We start from the raw sequence: 24,310 nt of genomic DNA on the forward strand, positions 1-24,310 counted from the left end.
AGTTATAATACTGCTATAAACATGGGGGTACAAACTTTTGTTTAAGTCCCAACTTTCAGTTCTTTTGGATATATATCCAGAAGTGAAATTGCTGGCTGATGGTGCGTGTACTCAGCCAACTCTTCGTAGCTCCATGGACAGTAGCCTGCCAGGCTCTTCTGTCCATGGGATATTCCAGGTAAGAGTACTGGAGCAGGTTGCCATTTCCTACTCCAGGGGATCTTCCCAAACCAGGATTTGAACCTGCATCTCTTGCACTTTCTGCACTAGCATCACCATGGAGAAATTTCTGGATCATATGGTAATTCTATGATTAATTTTTTTAGGAATCACCATGCTGTTTTCCAAAATGACTGCACAATTTTATATCCTCACCAGAAGTGTACAAGAGTGCATTTATCTTGGTAAGACTTGTTATTTTCTGTATTTTTATAACAGCCATTCTAAAGGATATAAAGTGGTATTTCATTGTGGTCTTGATTTGCATTTACCTAATGATTAGTAATGGTGAACAATTTTTTTCATATGCTTATTGGCTATTTGTATATCTTCTTTGAAGAAATATCTATTCAAGTTCTTTGCCTATTTTTAAAGTTGGGCTTTTTGGAGAGAATTTGTATATTCAGGAGTGTATCAAGTATTTTAGCGAATGCAATATATACATATAAAATGTCACTATTTTTTACAGTTAAAAACCCATATAGTATTTTATTCTATATTTACATAATATATATAATTTTAGCAATGAAAACACATTTCTAACTTTTACTCAGAAAATTAGGAAAGCCTCTGGTATCTAGCTTTTAGTGGCTGTCTCTGATATGGCCTTTCTTATTCAAACTCTAGCTGACCATCCTGAGAATTAAATTCCATATTGTTGCAATTGCCTGCACATACATCAACACATAATACAACATAACTAACACAATGCTCTGTTGAAATATTTGAAATTTAAATTAAATCCCACACACCATAGTTGAAAGGTCTGTATCTGGTTCTCTGGTTATGGTGCTTATTTTTCTGCCCTTCACCCACCATTCCCCAGTCCCATTTGCTACCTTTTCTATTTCTTGAACAGCCAGTTTGCACATTCCTAACCCAGGGTCTTTGCACTTGCTGTTCCTTCTGCCTAGAATACTCTTCCTTTTGATTCTCTCATGAACTTACCCTTGTCACTACCCAGGTCTCAGCTCTGCCGGGAGCCAGCATATTGCATATTGAGTGCATATTGCATATTGAGTGCAGCACTTTCCACAGCATCATCTTTCAGGATCTGGAATAGCTCAACTGGAATTCTATCACTGCCGGGAGCCAGGGTGAGGAACTCCACCCGTGGCAAAGGTCATGAGGAAGGAGGCTCGGCATATACATAGGCGGGATCGAGCCTCAGGAGTCCCCCTGGAAATTCTCAAGCATCTACCCCCAAAACCAGAGTCTGCCTGATTTCTGCTTTGTGCTTTCACATACACCTCTGACTTTATGGGGGGCTGTCCCCCTCTACCTCTCTCTGAAAAAAGAGTTAGCTTACAGCTCTAGTTAATAATTCCTGGGTGTGACAGTGTTTCAACCTACAAACTCCTTTGGAAATCCTGTAGCCTGCCTGAATAGGTTTTTCCGGCCACATGTGATTGCTCAGAGCCTCCCAACTGTGAGGGGCATGAGATGTTCTAAACTGTCTAAATACAGATTCCTTTGAGCAGTTAAAAGATTGATTAGAAATTGTATTGGTGAAGGGTTTTTCACTTGTTTGGCCAATGTTTGCTGCTAAGTCTCCATATCCCTTACCTGCTGTGTCCCTGGCAGTGTTTGTAACCTTGGACCCTTGAGTTAATTCTTTTTTGTTGTAGCCCACCACACCTTTGCCCTATAGGAATGCAACTTTAATGCTTTTGGAGGGTGGCACCTGCCTAATCACCTTTAGAGAAAAATAAGTTTTCTGAAGAAAGGGTCTTAAAATGTTAACAGGCCTCCGGGCCAGAAGATGATGCAAATCACCTAAACTTTTGCATATGATAAGTTTGCAGGAAGAAAGCCTAGCTTACTGCATGACTCTACCCCTTCCCCCATTATCCTCTATGCATAACTTAAGGTATAAAAACTACTTTGGAAAATAAAGTGCGGGCCTTGTTCACCGAAACTTGGTCTCCCCATGTCGTTCTTTCTCTTACCTTCTGGCTGAATTGTTCAGCCTCTTTTCTTCACTGAATTTTCCTACTGAGCTATCCTTATTTCAGCCTCTTTTCTCCACTGAATTTCCTCACTGAGCTATCCTCATTCTATCACTCTTTATATCTTTGATGAATATTTAAATAAATAGGTCGCCGATGCCGTCTCTCCTTTGAATACCCTGGATCAGCTGGGGCTGGACCCCGGCACAGCTGAAGTGTTACCTCCTTAACAAAGTCTTCCCTGATCCCCAAATTACAAGTAGCTCCTTTCCCCCCAAGTCTTTCTCAATCAAATTGCCCTGCTTATCTTAAACTTAAGCTTATGTCTTTATTAGCCCTATGAGAAGAAAGACTTTTTATTCAGAACTCTGTACCCAGTACCAAGGTGAGTGCTTTGGCCTATGGTAAGAGCCAACCAGTCCATTCTGAAGGAGATCAGCCCTGGGATTTCTTTGGAAGGAATGATGCTGAAGCTGAAACTCCAGTACTTTGGCCACCTCATGCAAAGAGTTGACTCATTGGAAAAGACTGATGCTGGGGGGGATTGGGGGCAGGAGGAGAAGGGGATGACAGAGGATGAGATGGCTGGATGGCATCACTGACTCAATGGACATAAGTCTGAGTGAACTCTAGGAGTTGGTGATGGACAGGGAGGCCTGGCGTGCTGCGATTCATGGGGTCACAAAGTCGGACATGACTGAGCGACTGAACTGAACTGAACTGTCTGAAGAGCTCAATAATTTTTTTTTTTATATTCACATGAATGTTTGAATACTTAGAGTGTGACGTGAGTCATAATAGAGATAAAAAGAAAGTACTATGAGAACACAGAGCAGGAATACATAAATCATAATTCCAGAACAGGGTAGGTGAGAATTGTCCTGATAAGTATATTAGTCAGCATGGGCTGCCATAACAAAATAAAACAGACTGGGTGTAACAATAGAAATTTATTTCTCACAGTTGTGGAGGCCAGGAAGTCCAGGATCAAGACACAGAGTGCTGTGGCTCCTGATGAAACTCTCTTCCTGGCTTGCAGACGCGTCCTTCACGGTGTCCTCGCATAATGGAGAGAGCAAGCAGATGGCATCTCCTTACCTTCTTATAAGCACAGCAGCCCTATCAAACTCGGGTCCCAACTTTGTAATCTAATTTAACCATTATCTCTGCCTCACAGGTCTTAACTCCAAAATCAGTCACATTAGGGGTTGGGGCTTCAACATAAGAATTCTGGGGGCACATAAACATTCAGTCCCTAACAAAGAGCTATATAAAGAAGGCAGGCATTGTTGGGAGACGCTCCTCCATGCGTCTCTTACACTCCTCTGCATTTGCTGGGGCATGACACGAATGAGGGCACTTCTGGGCACAGTGCTAGGTCACTGAAGAGAGGGCCTTCCCTTGTACTTTGGCTGTTTCACTTGTGCATGATCTTGCAACATTACGTACTGGACATTTGAAAATATGGGCTCTTTTAACTATACAAAGATTCAATATGTAGACACATTTTATTACACATACAGCCCTTGTTACTAAATTTCCTCTATAGAGAAGTCTCAAGAATTGGTAAGTTGTCAAGTTCATATAGGTAGATGTAAGTTTTCTAAAATTCTTAATTTTTATTTGAACACTTTAATTTTATCATTGACAACAAATACTGCCAGTGGTTTTCCTTGAAAGGAGAGGCTGACTTCATTTTCAAGAAAACATCTGTCAAATACCCAACCCTGAATGACCAAAGTCTGTCACTTGTTCTTTCAAGCACAAATGCCATTCCACAGAAAAAGGAGCTGGGGATCCCCAGGTGGCTCAGTGGGTAAAGAATGTGCCTGCTAATGCAGGAGATACAGGACACAGGTTCAACCCCTAGGCCAGGAAGATCCCCTGGAGGAAGAAATGGCAACCCACTTCAGTATTCTTGCCTGGAGAATTCCATGGACAGAGAGGAGCCTGGCAGGCCACAGTCCATGGGGTCGAAAAGAGCCAGATGTGCCTTAGAGTAGAGTGTCTCAACATGCATGCAGGCATGAAGAAAGCAGCTAGTTAAAATACCTTTTAAAAAAGGAATACTTAAATAAATAAATTTAAATTAAAAAAAAGGAATATAATTTCATCAACAACATTCTTAAGTGAAGCAAGCAATGTTTCTCTACTGCAAGTGCATAGCAGTGAATAATAACAACTACTAGAGTTTGGTGCCCAGGGAGAAGGCAATGGCACCCCACTCCAACACTCTTGCCTGGAAAATTCCGTGGACGGAGGAGCCTGGTAGGCTGCAGTCCATGGGGTCTCGAAGAGTCGGACACGACTGAGCGACTTCACTTTCACTTTTCACTTTCATGCATTGGAGAAGGAAATGGCAACCCACTCCAGTGTTCTTGCCTGGAGGATCCCAGGGACGGGGGAGCCTGGTGGGCTGCCGTCTATGGGGCTGCACAGAGTTGGACACGACTGAAGTGACTTAGCAGCAGCAGCAGAGTTTGGTGCCACTTATCATCGGTTTGTGCTAAGGCCCCAGAAGTTCTATTTACTACTGATTTGACACCATACATGGAAAAACAGACTGGTTCCAAATAGGAAAAGGAGTACGTCAAGGCTGTATATTGTCACCTTGCTTATTTAACTTGTATGCAGAGTACATCATGAGAAACGCTGGGCTGGAGGAAGCACAAGCTGGAATCAGGATTGCCGGGAGAAATATCAATAACCTCAGATATGCAGATGACACCACCCTGATGGCAGAAAGTGAGGAAGAATTGAAGAGCCTCTTGATTAAAGTGAAAGAAGACAGTGAAAAAGTTGGCATAAAGCTCGACATTCAGAAAACGAAGATCATGGCATCTGGTCCCATCACCTCATGGCAAATAGATGGGGAAACAGTGGCTGATTTTATTTTTCTGGGCTCCAAAATCACTGCAGATGGTGACTGCAGCCATGAAATTAAAAGATTCTTACTCCTTGGAAGGAAAGTTATGAGCAACCTAGATAGCATATTAAAAAGCAGAGACATTACTTTGCTAACAAAGGTCTGTCCAGTCAAGGCTATGGTTTTTCCAGTCATCATGTATGGATGTGAGAGTTGGACTGTGAAGAAAGCTCAGCGCTGAAGAATTGATGCTTTTGAACTGTGGTGTTGGAGAAGACTCTTGAGAGACCCTTGGACTGCAAGGAGATCCAACCAGTCCATCCTAAAGGAGATCAGTCCTGGGTATTCATTGGAAGGACTGATGCTGAGGCTGAAACTCCAATACTTTGGCCACCTCATGTGAAGAGTTGACTCATTGGAAAAGACCCTGATGCTGGGAAGGACTTGGGGCAGGAGGAGAAGGGGATGACAGAGGATGAGATGGCTGGATGGCATCACCGACTCGATGGACATGGGTTTGGGTAGACTCTGGGAGTTGGTGATGGACAGGGAGGCCTGGCGTGCTTTGATTCATGGGGTCACAAAGAGTTGGACACGACTGAACGACTGAACTGATCTGACACCATCACTACAAATTCCAGCCGTAAAAAAGTAAATCACATATTGTTATAAAGAGCTTTGACTTTGCAGACACCCCTGGGGTCCTGAGGATACCCAGAAGACCATGAACCACACTTTTTGAACAGCTATGAATCAGAATAAATGCAAAATATAAAAACCAGTTAAGACATGGTCCCTATTCTTTAGTTCATCTGGTAACAGAGGAAACTGATGAAGTCAACTGCAACACAACTTTAGTGACAGGAGAAATGGTAGCTTTTGTGGCGGGTAGATTAAAAGACAAGGACTCGCGTCCAGTTAGCCTATGATTGTAGTAATGCAGACAAGCAATGCCCAGGGTCGACTCAAGGCAGTGGCAAGAATGGAGCAACTTTTAAGGTGGTGGAATTACAGGACTTGGTGACTGATGAGATGTCATGCGCAGCGCAGGAGGGCAGTTTGGTGGCTACTGGTGCCCCTCCTACAGACGCAGTATGGGAGGAGCAGGTTGGCAGCCAGGTGAGTGAAGATTTATGAGTTTACTTGGCGCTACTCATCTGATAGGAGCATCCGATCTCCAGACAGAGGAGTCAGAACAGGCAACTGGCTGTTTACTGCTCCTTCCACAGGGCCTCGCAGTTTTCTCATTCACTGCTGTATTCCCAGTGCCAAGCACAGCAGCCAGCTCTTAACGTTGACTGTATAAAGGAATCAATCTGGCCAGGGGCTGGTGACAGTTACCTAACAGGAGGGTTCCACTTGGCGGTCATTTTACACGCATGTTTATTTGAAACCACAAGCGTGGATGAGCTGAGGTTGCGTGTAACAGGAGAACCGAATTTCGTTTCAAAATCTGTCTGGTCCTAAACAGCCAGAATAAGTGGCGTTGTTGGGAAATATTGCCTCAAACAGGTCACGACGGCCTGTAACATAGATACCTAGCTTGCAAGATTTGCTTCTGTTAGACGTAGAACACCCAATAACCACGAGTTGTTACCTCTATCATTGCATATGAATACTGGCCTGGTTTTATTCGAGGTGAGATGGGAATGACCCCAGCGTCCCAACCTTCAGGGTGTATAAGGCGTCTTTCACAATCTCCCTTTATCGCGGATATTTGGAACTCTCCGACCGCCCGGGACGCGGCCCCCGAACGGGTTCAGGTGCGGCGCCTTTCAGAGCCCAGGAAGGGGGCGGCGCCCCAGCCACCCGCCCTGCTGACGCCACATAAGCCGAGATCACCTCAGCCGCGCGCGGTGCAATCACCGAACGCGCGCCGCCGCCGCCGCCACGCCGCAACCCTAGCCCTGAAATCCTTCCGCCCGTCCCATTACAGTGTTGTGTGCTGGCGCCCCGCACCCAGGACACACAGGCTCGGGTGGCCCGCGATTCTTAGGGGTGACCTCCTCTTAAGCCTATGTTTCTCTTCTGTCTCTGCACTCCCCGTGCCACAGGTGCAACCTGCTTCTTCAGGGCCTCTCTCTCTCGGCGCAAGGAGACTTCGGCATTGGGATGCTTTTAAGGGGCGTGGCCAGAGGCAGGTCCCGCCCTATTCTGTGACGTATAGGGTGGTGTGCGAAAGAGGCGGAGTTATAGGGGGTGGGGGGTGGGGCTGGGCTTAGTAGGAGACCTGCTGGCCCGGCCACCTCCTAACACCCATCTGCCAGCTTCTGTTCCTCGGTGGATTCGGAGGAGCCGCGGCGACCTCGGCCTCCAACGTCTCTGGCAAATTGACGCGGGGGTGGCGGCCGGGATAGTGATGCTGGACTTACTGCAGGCGGGCGGGTCAGTGCTGGGGCAGGCGATGGAGCAAGTAACGGGCGGCAACCTCGCATCCATGCTGCTCATCGCCTGCGCCTTCACGCTTAGTCTGGTCTACCTGTTCCGCCTCGCGGTTGGCCACCTGGCCCCACCACTGCCGACTGGGGCGGTACGTGCACCCCTGGGGGTTCTGGTGGAGGGGACGCTGAGACCAGGGCGACCGAAGAGCTAGCGAGGGGCTGGCACCGCTGTGGTGCCGGGAAGTGGCGGCGGGCACGCTGGAGGCTGGAGCTGGGAGGGAGTCGAGAGGCAGCAGCCCCGATTCTGGTTGCACGGGCGGTCGAGACTGCCCTGACCTTGCTGAGCTTGGTGCTGGGTGCCCTGGTGTCGGTCGCGTGCCTCGTCCTCGTTGGGGTCGTGTTTGCCGCGACTGTGGTCTTAGTGATGCCTCTGTTGACCGAGGCACTATCGGTAGCCCTAATGGCCAGGGTCGGGGTGGCGGCTGTGGCCCTGAACGTCCGGATGACGGTACTGGCCGCCGTAAGGGGTGTTTCAGCCCTGGTGGGGGCCCTGTTGGTGATGTTTGGGGCAGCTTCGGCCCTGGTGGTCGTCATCCTAGGTGGCTACCCTTGAGTGGTTCAGTGTTCTATGGGCTGTGTCGTTACCCCCAGTGCCGATTTTACATCACTATGGAGAGGAATGTGTTTAGTTTGGTAGAGTGAGCGTCATGAGTGTTGCAGGGACCTTCCTATGATGCTAATAAAATATCAGATTCTCTAACTTAGAGCCTTTACTGACCACTGGCTTCTATTTCCCAAATATATGTGATGAATGCGTTTTAGCCAAACCAAGTAGCATTGACAATAGAATACATTTTTTACTGACAGTGGAAATCACAAGTTTTTTTTTTTTTTTTGACGAAGTAGTTTTTAAATGATTTTTGTTTGACCTCTAACAGGCACGAGGCAGTTTTTTTCCCCCTCCATGTGTGGTGTTTTTGAGGAAGTGTTATCTTTGGAAAGACAACTGTAGTATTTTAAGATTGTTGCTACTATTGTCCAAAGAGTGAGTTTGTAGAGCTCCTTTCTCTTTGAGACTACGAAGGATATGAGGACTATTGTCCTTTTTCATAACTGCACGTTTGATTTCAGGAGACTTGATGCTGTAATCTGTGAGTCTCATTTTGGGGCATCTGAAGTACATTTTAAGCCAGCGTGGTCAGTGGTTCAGTCCTGTCAGACTCTGTAACCCCATGGACTATAGCCTGCCTGGCTCCTCTGTCCATGGAATTCTCCAGGCAAGAATACTGGAGTGGGTTGTCATTTCCTCCAGGTGATCTTCCCACCCAGAACCTATGTCTCCTGCTTTGGCAGGTTGACTCTTTACCATTGAGCCATCTGGGAAGCCCAGAAGTACCTTTTATAGTGAGTGCTAAAATGTTCCTGCTAGAACTGATTTTCTCTCTCATTAAAATCAGTGGATCTAGATCATTCCTTGAGAGAAGCATGATAATGTGTTCTGTTGACCGTAATGAGGAATGTAACATCTTAAACATTTCCCTTCTTTCCCTCAAGTTACTCTGTTTTTTTCCCATTGTGGGACTAAAGATTTAGGCAAGATTTGGGGACTAAAACTGTGAGTGGTAGTAGAAATAAGTGCTCAAGAAACCATAGTTTGAGTTTAGTTTAGTTTTTTTTTTTTTTTACTTATGGTTAGGAAAGTTGCCTAGAGCCTAATTGCAGTACTGTGATGTTTGGTCATTTATCTTATACCAGGTTTTGAGTTTCTCTTCTTTTTCCCAAAGCTGCTCGGTCTAAGGTATTTGCGATTTACTTGTTGTGAAGTTACTTTTGGTGCTTCATCTTTTGGTAACTTCTTAATATTAAGGACACGTTTCTTTCTTTCTTTCTTTTTGAATTGTGAAACTAAACTGAATGTCTTATAATAGGAAATGTAAACTCGAAGTTTTTTTGTTTGTTTTCTTTTGCAGAAAAGTCCACCATACATTGTCTCTCCAATTCCATTCCTTGGACATGCTATAGCATTTGGGAAAAGTCCAATTGAATTCCTAGAAGATGCATATGAGAAGGTAAGTGTTACAAATCATTAAAGGAAAAGAAATTAGTGCTTTTCCAATTTTCTTTTAAATGGTGGAATATTAAAAAAAATGTAATCTTATGCTTATCCCTAGTACAGGTAACAGATAAAATTGGAGTTTTTCTGGATTAAGAGCTGGAGGGGTCTTAGAGACCCTGTTATGTTCTCCTTTGTTCTAGGATTATCTCTGAGGAAATTTAGTTCTGGCAACTATGGTTTAAAAACTACTGGCCTCAATTTTGTATTCACTGATCACAGTTAACATGGATACTATTAATAATTGACCCTTTTTTTTTAACCATGCATCTGTGGAATTTTCTAAGCCCCTCGCATGTCCCTCCCCCTCCAGCAAGTTTCTGTACTTAGTCTCTGTTTCCACACCTCCTCACTTACTCTTTAGTCCACTCTAGTCTGTCTTTCAACCCCTTCACTAATGAGCACCATGTCTTAATGTAGTGAACTTAGCTGTATTTGTCAGTGATGACCACTCCCACCTTAGCTGTGGCTTCTCTCACTTTTTCTTCTGCTTCTGTGAATGCTGCTTTCCTAACTCATTTGTGGGCTCACGCTTGGCCATTTACTGTTGGGATTCACTGAGGTTTGGTCCTTGGCCTTTATTCTTTCCTACCTGATCTTGTCCCTAGCTGCAGCTTCAGTTTTTAGCCACATGAAGTGAGAGTGTGAAAGTGTTAGTCTCTCAGTTGTGTCTGACTCTTTGTGACCCCGTGGACTGTAACCCACCAGCTTCCTCTGTCCATGGAATTACCCAGGCAAGAATACTGGAGTGGGTTGCCATTCCCTTCTCCAGGGGATCTTCCCAACCCAGGGGTTGAACCGCATCTCCTGCACTGCAGGTGGATTCTTTACCTCTGCACCACCTGGAAAGCCCAGCCAGATGTAAATGACACCCAAATTAAAGTCTCTGGTTCAGGTCTCTTCTTGGGCTTCAGACCTGGATATTCACCTCCCACATTATTTTTTCTTGGTTGTCCAAAGTCATCTGAAATCAGACATTTAAAAAATCTGACCCTTTGATTTTTCTCTCTCTAATCCTGATGGTCCTTTCTGTTCACCTTCCTCATCATTGTTCTGCCAGTTTTGCAGTGTACCAGGAGCCTAGGATTCACTCTTGATACTTCCTGCTCCATCCATCAATTCATTCCCAAGCCTGCAGATTTTCTCTTCAAAATAATTCCATATCCTTCTGCTTCTGTCTCCACTGCCTCTCCATTACATTGTCCCGAGTGCTCATCATCAGGTTCCTGTAACAGGCTCGCTGGTCGTCTGGCTTTCCTTCAGCTCCTATCGCTCCCTCCTCTCCATCCAGGAGCCAGAGGGATCTTTCTTTTAAAATATGCACAGATTAGTATCTCTCCCATGCAGTTTAAGACCTTCCATCTCATTCCGTTGCTTGCAAGGATACAACTCCCTGAATGTGGCTGATAAGGCTCTGTATGGCCCCACTAGATAGACTCTACCCTCATCACATCCTTACCTTCTCTTTTACTTTTAGAACTCTGCGCATGCTCTGCCATCAGGCTAACTACTACCCCTACCATGCTTTAGGTCTCAGCTCTGGTGTCTTTTTCTCTTTTTAGTCCCTTTTATCAGTTCTCTCATCGAAGAGTTGCTTTCCTTTGTCTAGTACTTGTCACATTTGTAATTTTACATTTGTTAATGCACTTATTCAATTGAGTTGCATCTATTTAAATAGACTGGAGTTTCTTGAGTCAGAGACAGTATTTTTGTTCATGACTGTATCCCCAGTAACTGAAATCTTTAATAGTAATCAGAAAACTGCAAAGCAAAGCATTTAGCACCTAACCAGATTAACAAAAAAATTAAAAATGAGATCATTCAGTGTTGGTGAGATAGTGGTAAGACTCATTTGTTGTTGCTAAGTCACTTCAGTCGTGTCCGACTCTGTGTGACCCCATAGATGGCAGCCCAGCAGGCTCCCCTATCCCTGGGATTCTTCAGGCAAGAACATTGGAGTGGGTTGCCATTTTCTTCTCCAGTGCATGAAAGTGAAAAGTGAAAGGGAAGTCGCTCAGTCGTGTCTGACTCTTCGCAACCCCATGGGCTGCAGCCCACCAGGCTCCTCTGTCTGTGGGATTTTCCAGGCAAGAGTACTGGAATGGGGTGCCATCTAACATAACAGCTATGGAAAGTCACTAATTAAAAACTAGGTGGTAAGACTCATAACTAAATAAAATTCTGGTATCTCCACATAGCAATAACTTTAGGAAAGGTCATATTCTTTGGCTACTCCTGTAAAGTTACTTTTAATCAAAGGGAAAAAATATCTATATTCTCAGAGATATTCATTACATAATTGCCTATAATAAATAAAAAATGGACACATCAACCATAGAAAGAACAGTTAATATGATGTCTGTGAAAGATAGAAAATATTTTCAATATAAGGAGTGAAAAAAGCAGAATAGAAAGTTTTATTTATATTTTATTTGGAACCAGATGAACATAATTATACATTTGGACAAAGACGGGGGGAAGAATTGCATTAAGGTTTGTGAATGTTTTGATCTTCAACAATGTATTATTTTATTATTTAAGATGAGTGTCTTAGCGCTTGCAGATTTTTTGGTAACATCACTGTGGGTACTTTTCTCTCTTCAGTATGGACCTGTATTTAGTTTTACCATGGTGGGAAAGACGTTTACCTACCTGCTGGGGAGTGAGGCTGCTGCACTGCTTTTTAATAGTAAAAATGAAGACTTGAATGCCGAGGAAGTCTACAGTCGTCTGACGACACCTGTGTTTGGGAAGGGAGTTGCCTATGATGTGCCTAATACAGTAGGTGACGTGGTTAGCTTGAAGAAAGACAAATCTGCACTATACAATTTATAGCTAGTAGTGTAAGCTGTATTGCTAAAGTAGAGAAGAGATTATTCCTTGCCTCAAAACTCTGAAGAATCAGGAGGCACTTATAAGAAGGAAAACCCAGGGTAGCTGACAGAGAATGGGTATTTTGCTTTATAGCTGCTGGTGTGGACTAAACAAACAATTTTAAAGGGCTACCTGTGCAAAGCAATATTAATAGAATCAATGAGAACTTAGCGTGTTAGCATTTGATTTGAGGTAGTAAGAAGGAAAAACTCATTTCATTAGAAGGGCGTCCTATTAATACTTTCCCACCTCCTACCTGAAATTCTAGGATGAGAGTTCTTCTGAGCTAGATGTTGTTGGTTTTAGAAGTTTGTGTGATTTCTTTGCTCCCCCGAAGGCAAATATTTAAGTACTGCAACTTGGTATAAAATGCATTCAATAATTAGCTTAATTACTTGGTGCAGGCTCTGGCTATCAATGTACCATGCATTACCCAGTACTCTAGTGTAGCAGCTAAGAATTGACATTCAGTGTTGCTTCTGGGGATTGAGGAGGTATGGAGGAATGAACAGCTCTCCTTAAGACCAAAAGCGAAAGCCTAGGTTAATCCCTCTGGTTGGATATATAAAATACATAAAAAATATAAAATAAACCAGAGGGTTTATTTTAGAACTTCCCCAAAGGGTTTATTGTCTTAGTGTGAATTTATTCCCACTGTATTACATTCTAATTAAACTTTTGGAAGATAGTGTGAGTGAGGAATGATATTTGTTTGGGAATAAATGGTAGAATATGTGAAAGAGGATAAAAATATTAGCAAAGCATAATGGACCTTTGGGAGATTGTGTTGGCATCTGGGTTGGGTTGGAAGACTAGAATATAATGGAATAGGAGAAGGCAGCCTTGGAGTCAAGAGTGGGGAAAGCATGTATGTATTAGGAAGGAAGGCCAGAAGTGGGGTTCCTAATTTATCGTTTGAATTGGACCTGCATAGCATGTGTCTACTACATATTACTTCAGATATATGCATGAAGTTTTATCTGGTGTGGTGAAGAAAATTATTTTCTCTTTAATTTCAATTTTTTGGAAGACTGCTTTCTTTGTGTATTAAAGAGTTATAATAACCCAAATGAGTCTCATGGTAAAACAGAACTGTGTTTTAATACTTGTATACCCTTAATATTTTGAAGGTTTTCTTGGAGCAGAAGAAAATGTTGAAAAGTGGTCTTAACATAGCCCACTTTAGACAGCACGTGTCTATAATTGAAAAAGAAACAAAAGAATACTTTAAAAGTTGGGGAGAAAGTGGAGAAAAAAGTAAGCACAATGTTTTGGTTTTTCATTTGTCCTAATATGTCTACTTTTCTGTGACTAGAAATTTTAACAATGTGTGTGTGTATGTGTGTGTAAAGAGCAAACTACAGCACGTGTAAAACCACCTTGGATGCATGCATGCTGAATCGCTTCAGTCGTGTCCGACTCTTTGCCACCCCGTGGACTGTAGCCCACCAGGCTCCTCTGTCCAAGTGATTCTCCAGGCAAGAACACTGGAGTGGGTTGCCATGCCCTCTTCCGGGGGATCTTCCTGATCCATGGATTGAATCCACACCTATTAATGTCTCCTGCATTGGCAGGCAGGCTCTTTACCACTCATGCTACCTGGGAAGCAAATCCACCTTATATTTAATGAAATGAACACGTTATGGAGTTAAAAGACTTGAGCGGAAGTAATTATTGTTGCTCACTTAGCAAAATCTTAAAATATTTTAATTAATGTGCATATTGTTTAGCTCAATTACATAAAAATGATTCATGATTGAATTTTGAAATAAACCAAATGTAAAACTTACATTCAAAGTCATTTTAAGATAATATATAAAATAAAAAATTTGCCCTCCATGTCAGCAACTTGAAGTCTAAAAGATTAAATTATATATGTAATACATTATTTTTCTAATGTTGTATGGGAATGATTTATTTCAACAAAAATGTAAGTTTAAATACATAAGCTTGCTGTACTACCAAAAGAGCGATTTTAGCTGTTCCCAGTAGAAATTAAAAAAACAACGTTATTATGTGCTTTCTTGCATTATGTAGGGAATATATTGAATGTAACATAACTTTCTTTGGACTCTGTGAATCCAGTTTTTATACTGGATTGCAATTAAGTGTTGCCATCGAAACCATTGCCATAGCCCTAGCAGGAAGCAACATCTGTCTACAGGGCAGTAAGACTACTATGTAGGTCATCACATTCTAGATCTAGTCTTCAGCTTCTATAAAAGGTCCAGGAACCTGGTTGTATTTAACAGACCTAAATTTTATGTGACATACTTGCTCTTCTATGAGAAGCTGATGTATAAATGAGAATGCTGAGTAAGTACAAGTGAGATGCAATTATGGGACAAAGAACAGCATAATATTTGCTGCACTTCTCTTTATTGGCAGTCTAACTGGAAAGCCAAATGACAACTAGAAGTTCGTTTGGTGAGCATGGAATCAAAGAACAGGATATCGACTGGGTAATTGTGGCTTTTACAGTGTCATCCAGGTGTGCTTACTTGATGCATCCGTCTCTAATGTTTGCATATACAAGACGGTGATTAGTTTTCTTTTAAGACTTTTTCAAGACTTCAGTTTTTTTTTTCCCACTTATTAATTTCCCACTTTTATCTTTTTGAGATGAAGGGCTCATGAGTCTGAGTGAGGTTTTAGTTACCTCCGTGGCATCTATCTTGGCTATCCAAAGAGGTGGGCTGCCTTTGGTTTCTCTTTATTGTAGCCTGTCTATAGGCATTTTTCGATGGTGTGAAAAGGATCTTGTTGGTTAACGAGTTAAATTTTTATTCTCATTTCCTTCATAGTACTTTTGCGTCTCTAAGAATACAACATTTCAAAAGAATTTTGGGCAATAGTAATGGGAATGATCTTTTTCCCTCTAGATTTGTTTGAAGCTCTTTCTGAGCTCATCATTTTAACAGCCAGCCATTGTTTACATGGAAAGGAAATCAGAAGTCAACTCAACGAGAAGGTGGCACAACTGTATGCGGATTTGGATGGAGGTTTTAGCCATGCAGCCTGGCTTTTGCCAGGCTGGCTCCCTCTGCCTAGTTTCAGGTATGGACGAAGAGACGATGCTTGGTCATTTCACTGTGTGTTTAATTACCGTACTATTGGTTTGCTTTGCATTAACAAAAATAAAAATTAAATATAGAAGCAAATTGGGGGAGGTTATGAGCCTCCCTTCTTCTGTAAGAATTCAACATTTTTTTTACATAGTGAGCTCATTTAAGGTTAAGTTTCAGTTTTAGAAAGGTTGATTTGACTGTCCTGATATTTTAAAACCCACATGTCCCACATATTCCTTGTACTCCGGAAAGTTCTTGAACTCTACCTAGAAGTGATGCAGCTTTCTAGGCACTTGAAAGTATTTGACTAATTTGTAGTTTATTGTGAAGTTTCTGTGTTTTGAAGTATCCAAACCTTTCTTTGTCTCCTTGTCAGCCTATTGTGATCTCCTTAAGAGCAAGGATCATCTGTGATACAGAGAAACACTGCTCACGGGACTTGACATGTAGCTTAGTGTTTTGCCTATTAGTAGCCTTTATTGATTCATTTCTGTTCAAGTGAGGAGTGGGAGTTACTCAAATTTGAAATCCTATAGAAGAACCAGAGTGAGTCTGTCCACTTCAAGAATTAACTTGCTTAAAATTGGAATTTCCTGTTAATATAAAGGTGTATTTCTGCTTTCTTTTACAATGGAAAATGGTTGTAAAGGAGTAATCATTTGAGTTTTCAGTTACAACATAGGTACTGTGTTCAGAATCAGGGATAAGTATGTTATAACACATTTCCTGTCCTTAAGGACCTTAGAAATTCCTAACAATATAAGATTTTCATGGATTCTTTTTTTTTTTCCTCTTGGTTCTGAGTTTTGTCAATTGATGCCTGAAAGTATTGCTTACTTTTTAAAAGTTATCTTCATGTTTGAATTACAGACGCAGGGACAGAGCTCATCGGGAGATCAAGAATATTTTCTACAAGGCAATCCAGAAACGCAGAGAGTCAGGAGAAAAAATTGATGACATTCTCCAAACTTTACTAGAGTCTACTTACAAGTAAGAGCTCTTCAGGTCACATATTAAACGAAGCAGGAAATTCCACATTAAAAGCATAGTTAAATATTATGTACATTTAAAAAGTAAAAATACTGGCAAAAATTAGTAGATATGACCTTTGAACTTCTTAAATGGATGAGACATAAATTACTGGGATCCTGTGCCTTACTGGAATTTAGTACTGTGGATGTGAAAAGTTTGCTAGTAAACTGCAATGAAGTCTTTGTAATCAATGTCATATTTTTTATTGGCCTCTCTTCTCTAAAGGGGAAAAAAAAATTTGGACTTGTGATGGGTAAATGCAAGAGAAGAAATGAACTAATTTTTATGTAAAGGTTGGGGCATGAAGTGACCTGCAGATGTTAAATTTGTGTGTGTGGTCCATTCTGTAGGGATGGGCGTCCTCTGACGGATGATGAAGTAGCAGGCATGCTTATTGGACTGCTCTTGGCAGGGCAGCATACTTCTTCAACTACCAGTGCCTGGATGGGCTTCTTTTTGGCCAGAGACAAAACACTTCAAGAAAAATGTTTCTTAGAACAGAAAACAGTCTGTGGTGAGAATCTGCCTCCTCTGACTTATGACCAGGTTTGTGGGATTTTCAGTTCCATTGCTGCTTATGATACTGAGTGTGTGTGGCTGATTGTTAAAGGGGACAATTTGGGATCTTCTATATACTATAGATTAAATTGATTATTTTTAGAAAATTCATCATAGCCTCCCCTGAAATGTCCTAATCCTAGATCTGTTTGCTGGTATTTTGTTGAGGACTTTTGGACAATATTCACAGGGGATAGTGGGCTATAGTTTTATTGTTATGTATTTGACAGATTTTGGTGTCAGGGTATATTATTGGTTCTCAGAGAAGGAGTTTGGAAGTGTTCCCTCCTCTTTTTCCTTTTAGGAAGGCTTTGTGAAGGACTGGTATTACTGCTTTCTTAAATGTCTGGTAGTATTAACCAGTGAAGCCATCTAGGCCTGTGCTTTCTTTGTGGGTAGTTTTTGATTACTAATTCAATGTCTTCACTTTTTACAAATCTGTTCAATTTCTTTTTGAGTTAGTTTTTGGCAGTTTGTGTCTTTCTAGGAATTTGTTTCATCTAGGTTATCTAATTTGTTGGCAAACAGTTGAAGTATTCTCTTGTCATTCTTTTCTATTAGGTCAATAGTGATGTCTCCTTTTAATTCCTGATTTTAGTAATTTTTAAAGTGATAGCTAATTACATAATTAATCCACCTATTAAAGTATATAATCTACTGGTTTTTAAAAGTATTTTCAGAATTGTGAAACCATCATCAGAGTTTCATTTGAAAATGTTTACACCACTTCCAAAAGAGGGCCATGAGCAGTCCATTTCCCCTGCCTCTAGCAACCACTAATCTATATTTTGTCTCTTTGTATTTGCCTATTTGGACATTTCATATGAATGGGATCATACAGTATGTGGTCTCTTGTGACTAGCTTCTTTCAGTTAGCATGTTTTCAAAATTAATCCATGTTGTAGCATATATCAGTACTTTAGAGGACAGCCTAGCATCAGGAGAGTTTGCTTACGTGCCATTTGGAGCTGGTAAGATGATTACACTTCATATTTGAATAGTTTGTTCTGGTAACATATTTGTTACCGTATTTGTAGCCATCGTGTGGCTATACCACTTTTATTAACCTCTTCATCAGTTGATAGACATTTGGATTGTTTCCACCTTTAGGATACTATGAATAATGCTGCTATAAACATTTGTGTACAGGTTTTGAAAAAGCTGAAATTGATGATTTTTGCTAATGTTTTCATGTTTTCGATGGGTAAATTTTTGCAGGTCCTTACCATGCCATTCGTCAGAGTGATCTGTTATCATGCCTTTTTCTTTGCTGACCATGGACAGTAATAAAACTTTTTATTCAGCTACTCTGAACTTGTTTGTATCCTCTTGCGGTATGCTTAAATGTTTGTAAAACCTGGAAAAATTTTCTCTTTTTAGCTCAAGGATCTCAATTTACTTGATCGCTGTATAAAAGAAACATTAAGACTTCGACCTCCTATAATGACCATGATGAGACTGGCCAAAACTCCTCTGGTGAGTCTCCTGGCTAGAGCTTTTCCTCTGTGGCCCCAAGTTGTATTTATCAAAAAGAAATAGTGTAATATCAAAGAGAATTTTTAAAAACGTAGAATAATCACTTGTAAATAATTTTCAATTTTACCTATTCTAGATATATAGATATTTTTACATAATTGCAGACAGTATACATGCTCACCCGATCTCCCTACAATTAGGGCTTTTACAATGGAAGTGTGTTTTGTCCTTGTTTTTTTAAAATAACATATATGTTGTTATAAGTAATTGTAACTGTGGAACTGTGTAAATTGGATTGTGAAAGGCTTCTTGAAATCCCATCCCCAGCCCCATGGCATTATGGTTTTTTAAAATTTGTGTATATCCTTCCAGCCCAATGTTGTGTCATATGGAAATCATCTTAAGTTAAAATAATTTTTAATTGGCCTGTCTACTGCTGCTGCTGCTAAGTCGCTTCAGTCGTGTCCAACTCTGTGCGACCCCACGATGGCAGCCCATCAGGCTCCGCTGTCCCTGGGATTCTCCAGGCAAGAACTCTGGAGTGGGTTGCCATTTCCTTCTCCAACGCATGAAAGTGAAAAGTGAAAGTGAAGTTGCTCAGTCGTGTCCAACTCTTAGCGACCCCATGGACTGGAGCCCACCAGGCTCCTCCGTCCATGGGATTTTCCAGGCAAGGCCTGTCTACTAGCCAGTTTTAAAACATATGTATATTTCATGTATACTAGTGCTTTATTATACAATGATCTGATTATTGGGTAGAGCATTTTAAGGTTATGAAATGTGTTGCTTTCACCTGCAGACTGTGGCAGGGTACACCATTCCTCCAGGACACCAGGTGTGTGTGTCTCCTACTGTCAATCAGAGACTTAAAGACTCATGGGTAGAGCGTCTGGACTTCAATCCTGACCGCTACTTAGAGGACAGCCCAGCATCAGGAGAGAAGTTTGCTTACGTGCCATTTGGAGCTGGTAAGATGATTACACTTCATATTTTAATAGTTAGTTCTGGTAACATATTTGTTAAATAATCCATGTGAATTTTATTTACAAATATCTTCCCCTTTTCTTATGGGGACATGCCTGCAGACATTTGTTAGGAGTGTAACCTTTGCAGGTTGGAAGAAATATTTCATTTGTACTAAAGAAAATAGTTCTGTGAATCCTTATATAGTGTTCTATTGCCTTTTGTAACCCATCTAGTTTTACAGTTCTGATTTTTGTAGTCTACCCTGTTTTCCTTTATCATGCTATTTAAAGCTCTTTGTGAATTCTGTTTTAAAGAACCGTTGAAGTTAGCACACCATTTGGGCATTCAAGCTAAATATGCTGAGATAATCAGCATTTCAGAAAACAGTAATGGCACAGAAGCTTTTCTGGATTGTTAGTGAGCTTTTTGGTTCTTTGTCTATGTATTCTTATAATGTTCTTTAAATTTGGACAGTAGTCATGTATGGATGTGAGAGTTGGACTATAAAGAAAGCTGAGCGCCAAAGAATTGATGCTTTTGAACTGTGGTGTTGGAGAAGACTCTTGAGAGTCCCTTGGACTGCAACTAGATCCAACCAGTCCATCCTAAAGGAAATCAGTCCTGAATATTCATTGGAAGGACTGACGCTGAAGCTGAAACTCCAATCCTTTGGCCACCTGATGCAAGAACCAACTCATTGGAAAAGACCCTGATGCTGGGAAAGATTGAAGGCAGGAGGAGAAGGGGATGACAGAGGATGAGATGGTTGGATGGCATCACCAACTCAATGGACATGAATTTGAGTAAGCTCCGGGAGTTGGTAATGGACAGGGAGGCCTGGCATGCTGCAGTCCATGGCGTTGCAAAGAGTCAGACACGACTGAGTGACTGAACTGAAGTTTGGACAGGTAGTGCGTAAGTGTGCACACCTATGCATTTCGATTAAGATCCTAAAATAATGCAGGCTGACTGCTGTTCCTCCAGTAATTCCTCTAGTCATTGGCACTTTGTACAGATTAAACTGTATTCTACGACTTACTTGATTTTTCCAAAAAGACCATTTAAGTGCCATGACTTGTTTGTCATTGGTCACACCTTTTCCTCACATAAATCAAAGTATAAAGTCCTTTGGAAACTTTTGATCTTGATAACTATTTACTAAGAAATTCAAAAATGGTATACCATATACATAACATAGAAGAGTCAGATTGTTCAAGCGGTTGGAAGGGGCATTAGTTATCAAGCCCAAATTCTGCCCCAAAGAGGAACCATTTCTGAACTGACACTTACCTGGCTTCTGTCTGGGGTTAGTGCAGACCCCACTGGTGAAGGGCTCAGGTCCCCCACCACTTCAGATGCCATTTACAAGTGCAGGTTGGTACCTGTTCTAACCAACTGGCTGTAAACTCGAGGTTCTCTAGACCCCTTCTTTGAGCTTCCATAATTTGTTAGAATAGCTCGCAGAACTCCAAAAAGTTTGCTTACTGACTGCTGGTTTTAGTCAGTTCAGTTCACTCTGTCGTGTCTGACTCTTCGCGACCCCATGGACTGCAGCACGCCAGGCTTCCCCATCCATCACCAACTCCTGGAGTTTACTCAAACTCATGTCCATCGAGTCCGTGATGCCATCCAATCATCTCATCCTCTGTCATCCCCTTCTCCTCCTGCCTTCAATATTTCCCAGCACCAGGGTCTTTTTGCATCAGGTGGCCAAAGTATTGGAGTTTCAGCTTCAGCATTAGTCCTTCCAATGAATATTTCAGGACTGATTTCCTTTAGGATGGACTGGTTGGATCTTCTTGCAGTCCAAGGGACTCTCAAGAGTCTTCTCCAACACCACAGTTCAAAAGCATCATTCTTCGGCACTCAGCTTTCTTTATAGTCCAACTCTCACATCCGTACATGACTACTGGAAAAACAATAGCTTTGACTAGATGGAACTCTGTTGGCAAAGTAATGTCTCTGTTTTTTAATATGCTGCCTAGGTTGGTCATAACTTTTCTTCCAAGTAGCAAGTGTCTTTTAATTTCATGGCTGTAGTCACCATCTGCAGTGATTTTGGAGCCCCCCAAAATAAAGTCTGTCACTGTTTCCATTGTTTCCCCATCTGTTTTCCATGAAGTATGGGACCAGATGCCATGATCTTAGTTTTCTGAATGTTGAGCTTTAAGCCAACTTTTTCACTCTCCCTTTCACTTTCATCAAGAGGCTCTTTAGTTCCTCTTCACTTTCTGCCGTAAGGGTGGTGTCATCTGCATATCTGAGGTTATTGATATTTCTCCTGGCAATCTTGATTCCAGCTTGTGCTTCATCCAGCCCAGGGTTTCTCATGATGAACTCTGCGTATAAGTTAAATAAGCAGGATAACAATATATAGCCTCGACATACTCCTTTCCTGATTTGGAACCAGTCTGTTGTTCCATGTCCAATTCTAACTGTTGCTTCTTGACCTGCATACAGATTTCTCAGGAGGCAGGTCACGTGGACTGCTGGTTTACTGCACAAGTATACAACTCAGGAATAGCCTGACAGAAGAGAAGCACAGAGCAAAGCAGAAGGAAGGGGTACACAGCTGCATGCCCTCTCTGGGTGTGCCACCCCACCCCCAAAAGTCACCTCATTTGCAAATTCAAGTTGTGCTTGAAGGGGGCTTGTTATGAATAACAAAAGGCTCTTTTCTTCTTTGAACTTTATTGCTCTCTTCACTTAAGAAATTCCAGTGGTTTGAGGAACTCTGTGCCAAGAATGGAAGACTAAATACATATTTATTACAAATCACATTATCAGAGGTTATGATGCCTTTAGTAATGAAGTCAGATTTGAAGTCTTAGGTCCTGCAACATGGTTCTTCTCTTTCAAGATTGCTTTGGAGATCTAGTCCTTTGCATTTCTCTCTGCATTTTAGAATCAGCTTATCAGTTTTTATATGTATATGACCCTTTACATTTTGATGTGTTGCTATTTTCAGTATATTAAATTCCTTTTCCATTATCATTTGAAATGGCATTTAAAGTTTTGATTGGCAGGTTCATATTATTAACTTTTAACTATGGGTCTCTTGGGAGAGCTGTTCAGAATGTTCTAGTGTATCTCCAAACTTGATCACCACTGTGTGTTTCAAACGTTACATATATTTAACCTAGATAGATACTAGGTTTCCGGAAAAAACAATTGGAAAAATCATTGTATAATACCCCTGGTGCTGTTTCTCCTAACAGACATTAAAAATCTCTTGGGCTTTTTATGGTTACTTACATTGTTATGAAAAGAATATGTCTCTTTACTATAGTATCTGTGTATCTGTTTTTCACCTTTAATTAACCGTAGATAAACAACTTTTATTTCTCCAGACCCAAGGAGATAAGAAAGAATTTCAACCGTTATAGAAACTTCTTTTTTCTTTTATAGGGCGTCATCGTTGCATTGGGGAGAATTTTGCCTATGTTCAAATCAAGACAATTTGGTCCACTATGCTTCGTTTATATGAATTTGATCTCATTGATGGGTATTTTCCCACTGTGAATTATACAACTATGATTCACACCCCTGAAAAACCCATCATCAGATACAAACGAAGATCAAAATGAAAAGGCAGCAAGGGACTAAAATGTGAACATCACTGGAAAACGCAAAAGCATCGAAGAGAATGAAGTTTATGAAACCACTCCCAGTATACTTTGTTTTTTGAGTTTGTAATTTTAAACAAGTTTATTTAAGCTTACGGGTTTTATGCATTCAGTGCCATCAAATCCAGTGGCATTTCAGAAATTTCCTAATAGTTTTATGATGGGTACTTCATATGCTCTCTTTAAGGAAATCAAGCTCATTAGTTTGGGGGTGAGGATCTTTGGTAACTGTCAGATTCTAAATGACACAATTTCCAGGTGTGAAGAGCATACATAGCTCTTGGCAAGAAAGTTCAGAGTATTCAGATCTTGTACTAGATCTCCAAGTACAAAAACCCAGTGAAATATCTGGAAGCCTTAGGTTATTCATTCATTTATTGGGCAGTGTATGTATATGTAAGGATGGGTGGGGAGGGAATAAACTCACATTTAAAGCCTTAGATAAAAGAGAATCCTATTGTTTTGATATGATGATATTTAGCAATGATGGAGCTATATTGTAGGAAAATATAACCTTTAAATAGCTGGAAGCACTGTCCATAGCAAACAGATTTCTGACATGACTAATTATATTTCCTAAAAAATAATTAATACAAAAGACTGCTCGTGTGACTGGACCTAATTACTGAATATCACATATTTAACTGCCTGATACATTTGTATCTGGGCCCACATAGTTCCATCTGTGTGGAAATCCAAAATAAAGTCCTTGAAGGGTAAGTTTTGTTCTCTTTGGCCCAAGGTGATTTCCATTTCCTCTCTAGAATCTAATCAGGGGTTTTTGTGATTAGTTCTGTTAGTTTAGGTTAACAAGCTTTTTTTTTTCCTTGTTAAATACAAAACCTGACATCAGGAACTGTGGCTTTAAGACAAGGGTAATCCAGTGCAGGGTTTCTTGGGAGTGTATCTCACTGGTCAAATTCTGTGAAGCCTGTGTTCAAGAATCAACTCAAATTATAAATGGAGATGCAACTGTATATTACAGCTCTGTTTACAAGGTTAGCGGTCTCATGTTAAGCTATTTGTGAGGCAAAAATCTGTGTTGCTGAGTTTTTCACATTAAATTATCTTTGAGAATATAGTCTGTATTCATAAATTGTGAAATGTGTGGTTCGATGAGAAAAATTCAGGAATCTAGAAACTGGGATGGAAAAAAAAGTGCCATCTTTATTTGTACCAATT

General features: G+C 41.2%; 1 protein-coding gene across 2 annotated transcripts; it reads left to right on the forward strand.

The window, feature by feature from the left end:
• Positions 1-6,963: 6,963 nt before the first annotated feature.
• LOC113891750 (lanosterol 14-alpha demethylase) lies at positions 6,964-24,227 on the forward strand. Of its 2 annotated transcripts, none has more exons than XM_027540213.1 (10): positions 6,964-7,088; positions 9,386-9,484; positions 12,133-12,309; positions 13,533-13,659; positions 15,285-15,459; positions 16,341-16,460; positions 16,853-17,048; positions 18,441-18,536; positions 19,336-19,504; positions 22,911-24,227. In XM_027540213.1, exons 3-10 carry the CDS (start codon positions 12,157-12,159, stop codon positions 23,087-23,089), a joined length of 1,215 nt encoding a protein of 404 aa, XP_027396014.1. In that variant the 5' UTR covers positions 6,964-7,088; positions 9,386-9,484; positions 12,133-12,156; the 3' UTR covers positions 23,090-24,227. The 2 variants fall into 2 exon arrangements, with proteins under 2 accessions (XP_027396014.1, XP_027396013.1); XM_027540212.1 differs by lacking the exon at positions 6,964-7,088 and adding an exon at positions 7,221-7,564.
• The last annotated feature ends 83 nt before the right edge of the window (positions 24,228-24,310 follow it).

The sequence above is a fragment of the Bos indicus x Bos taurus genome, chromosome 4 (assembly GCF_003369695.1).
Source record: "Bos indicus x Bos taurus breed Angus x Brahman F1 hybrid chromosome 4, Bos_hybrid_MaternalHap_v2.0, whole genome shotgun sequence".
Taxonomy (NCBI): Eukaryota; Metazoa; Chordata; class Mammalia; order Artiodactyla; family Bovidae; genus Bos; species Bos indicus x Bos taurus.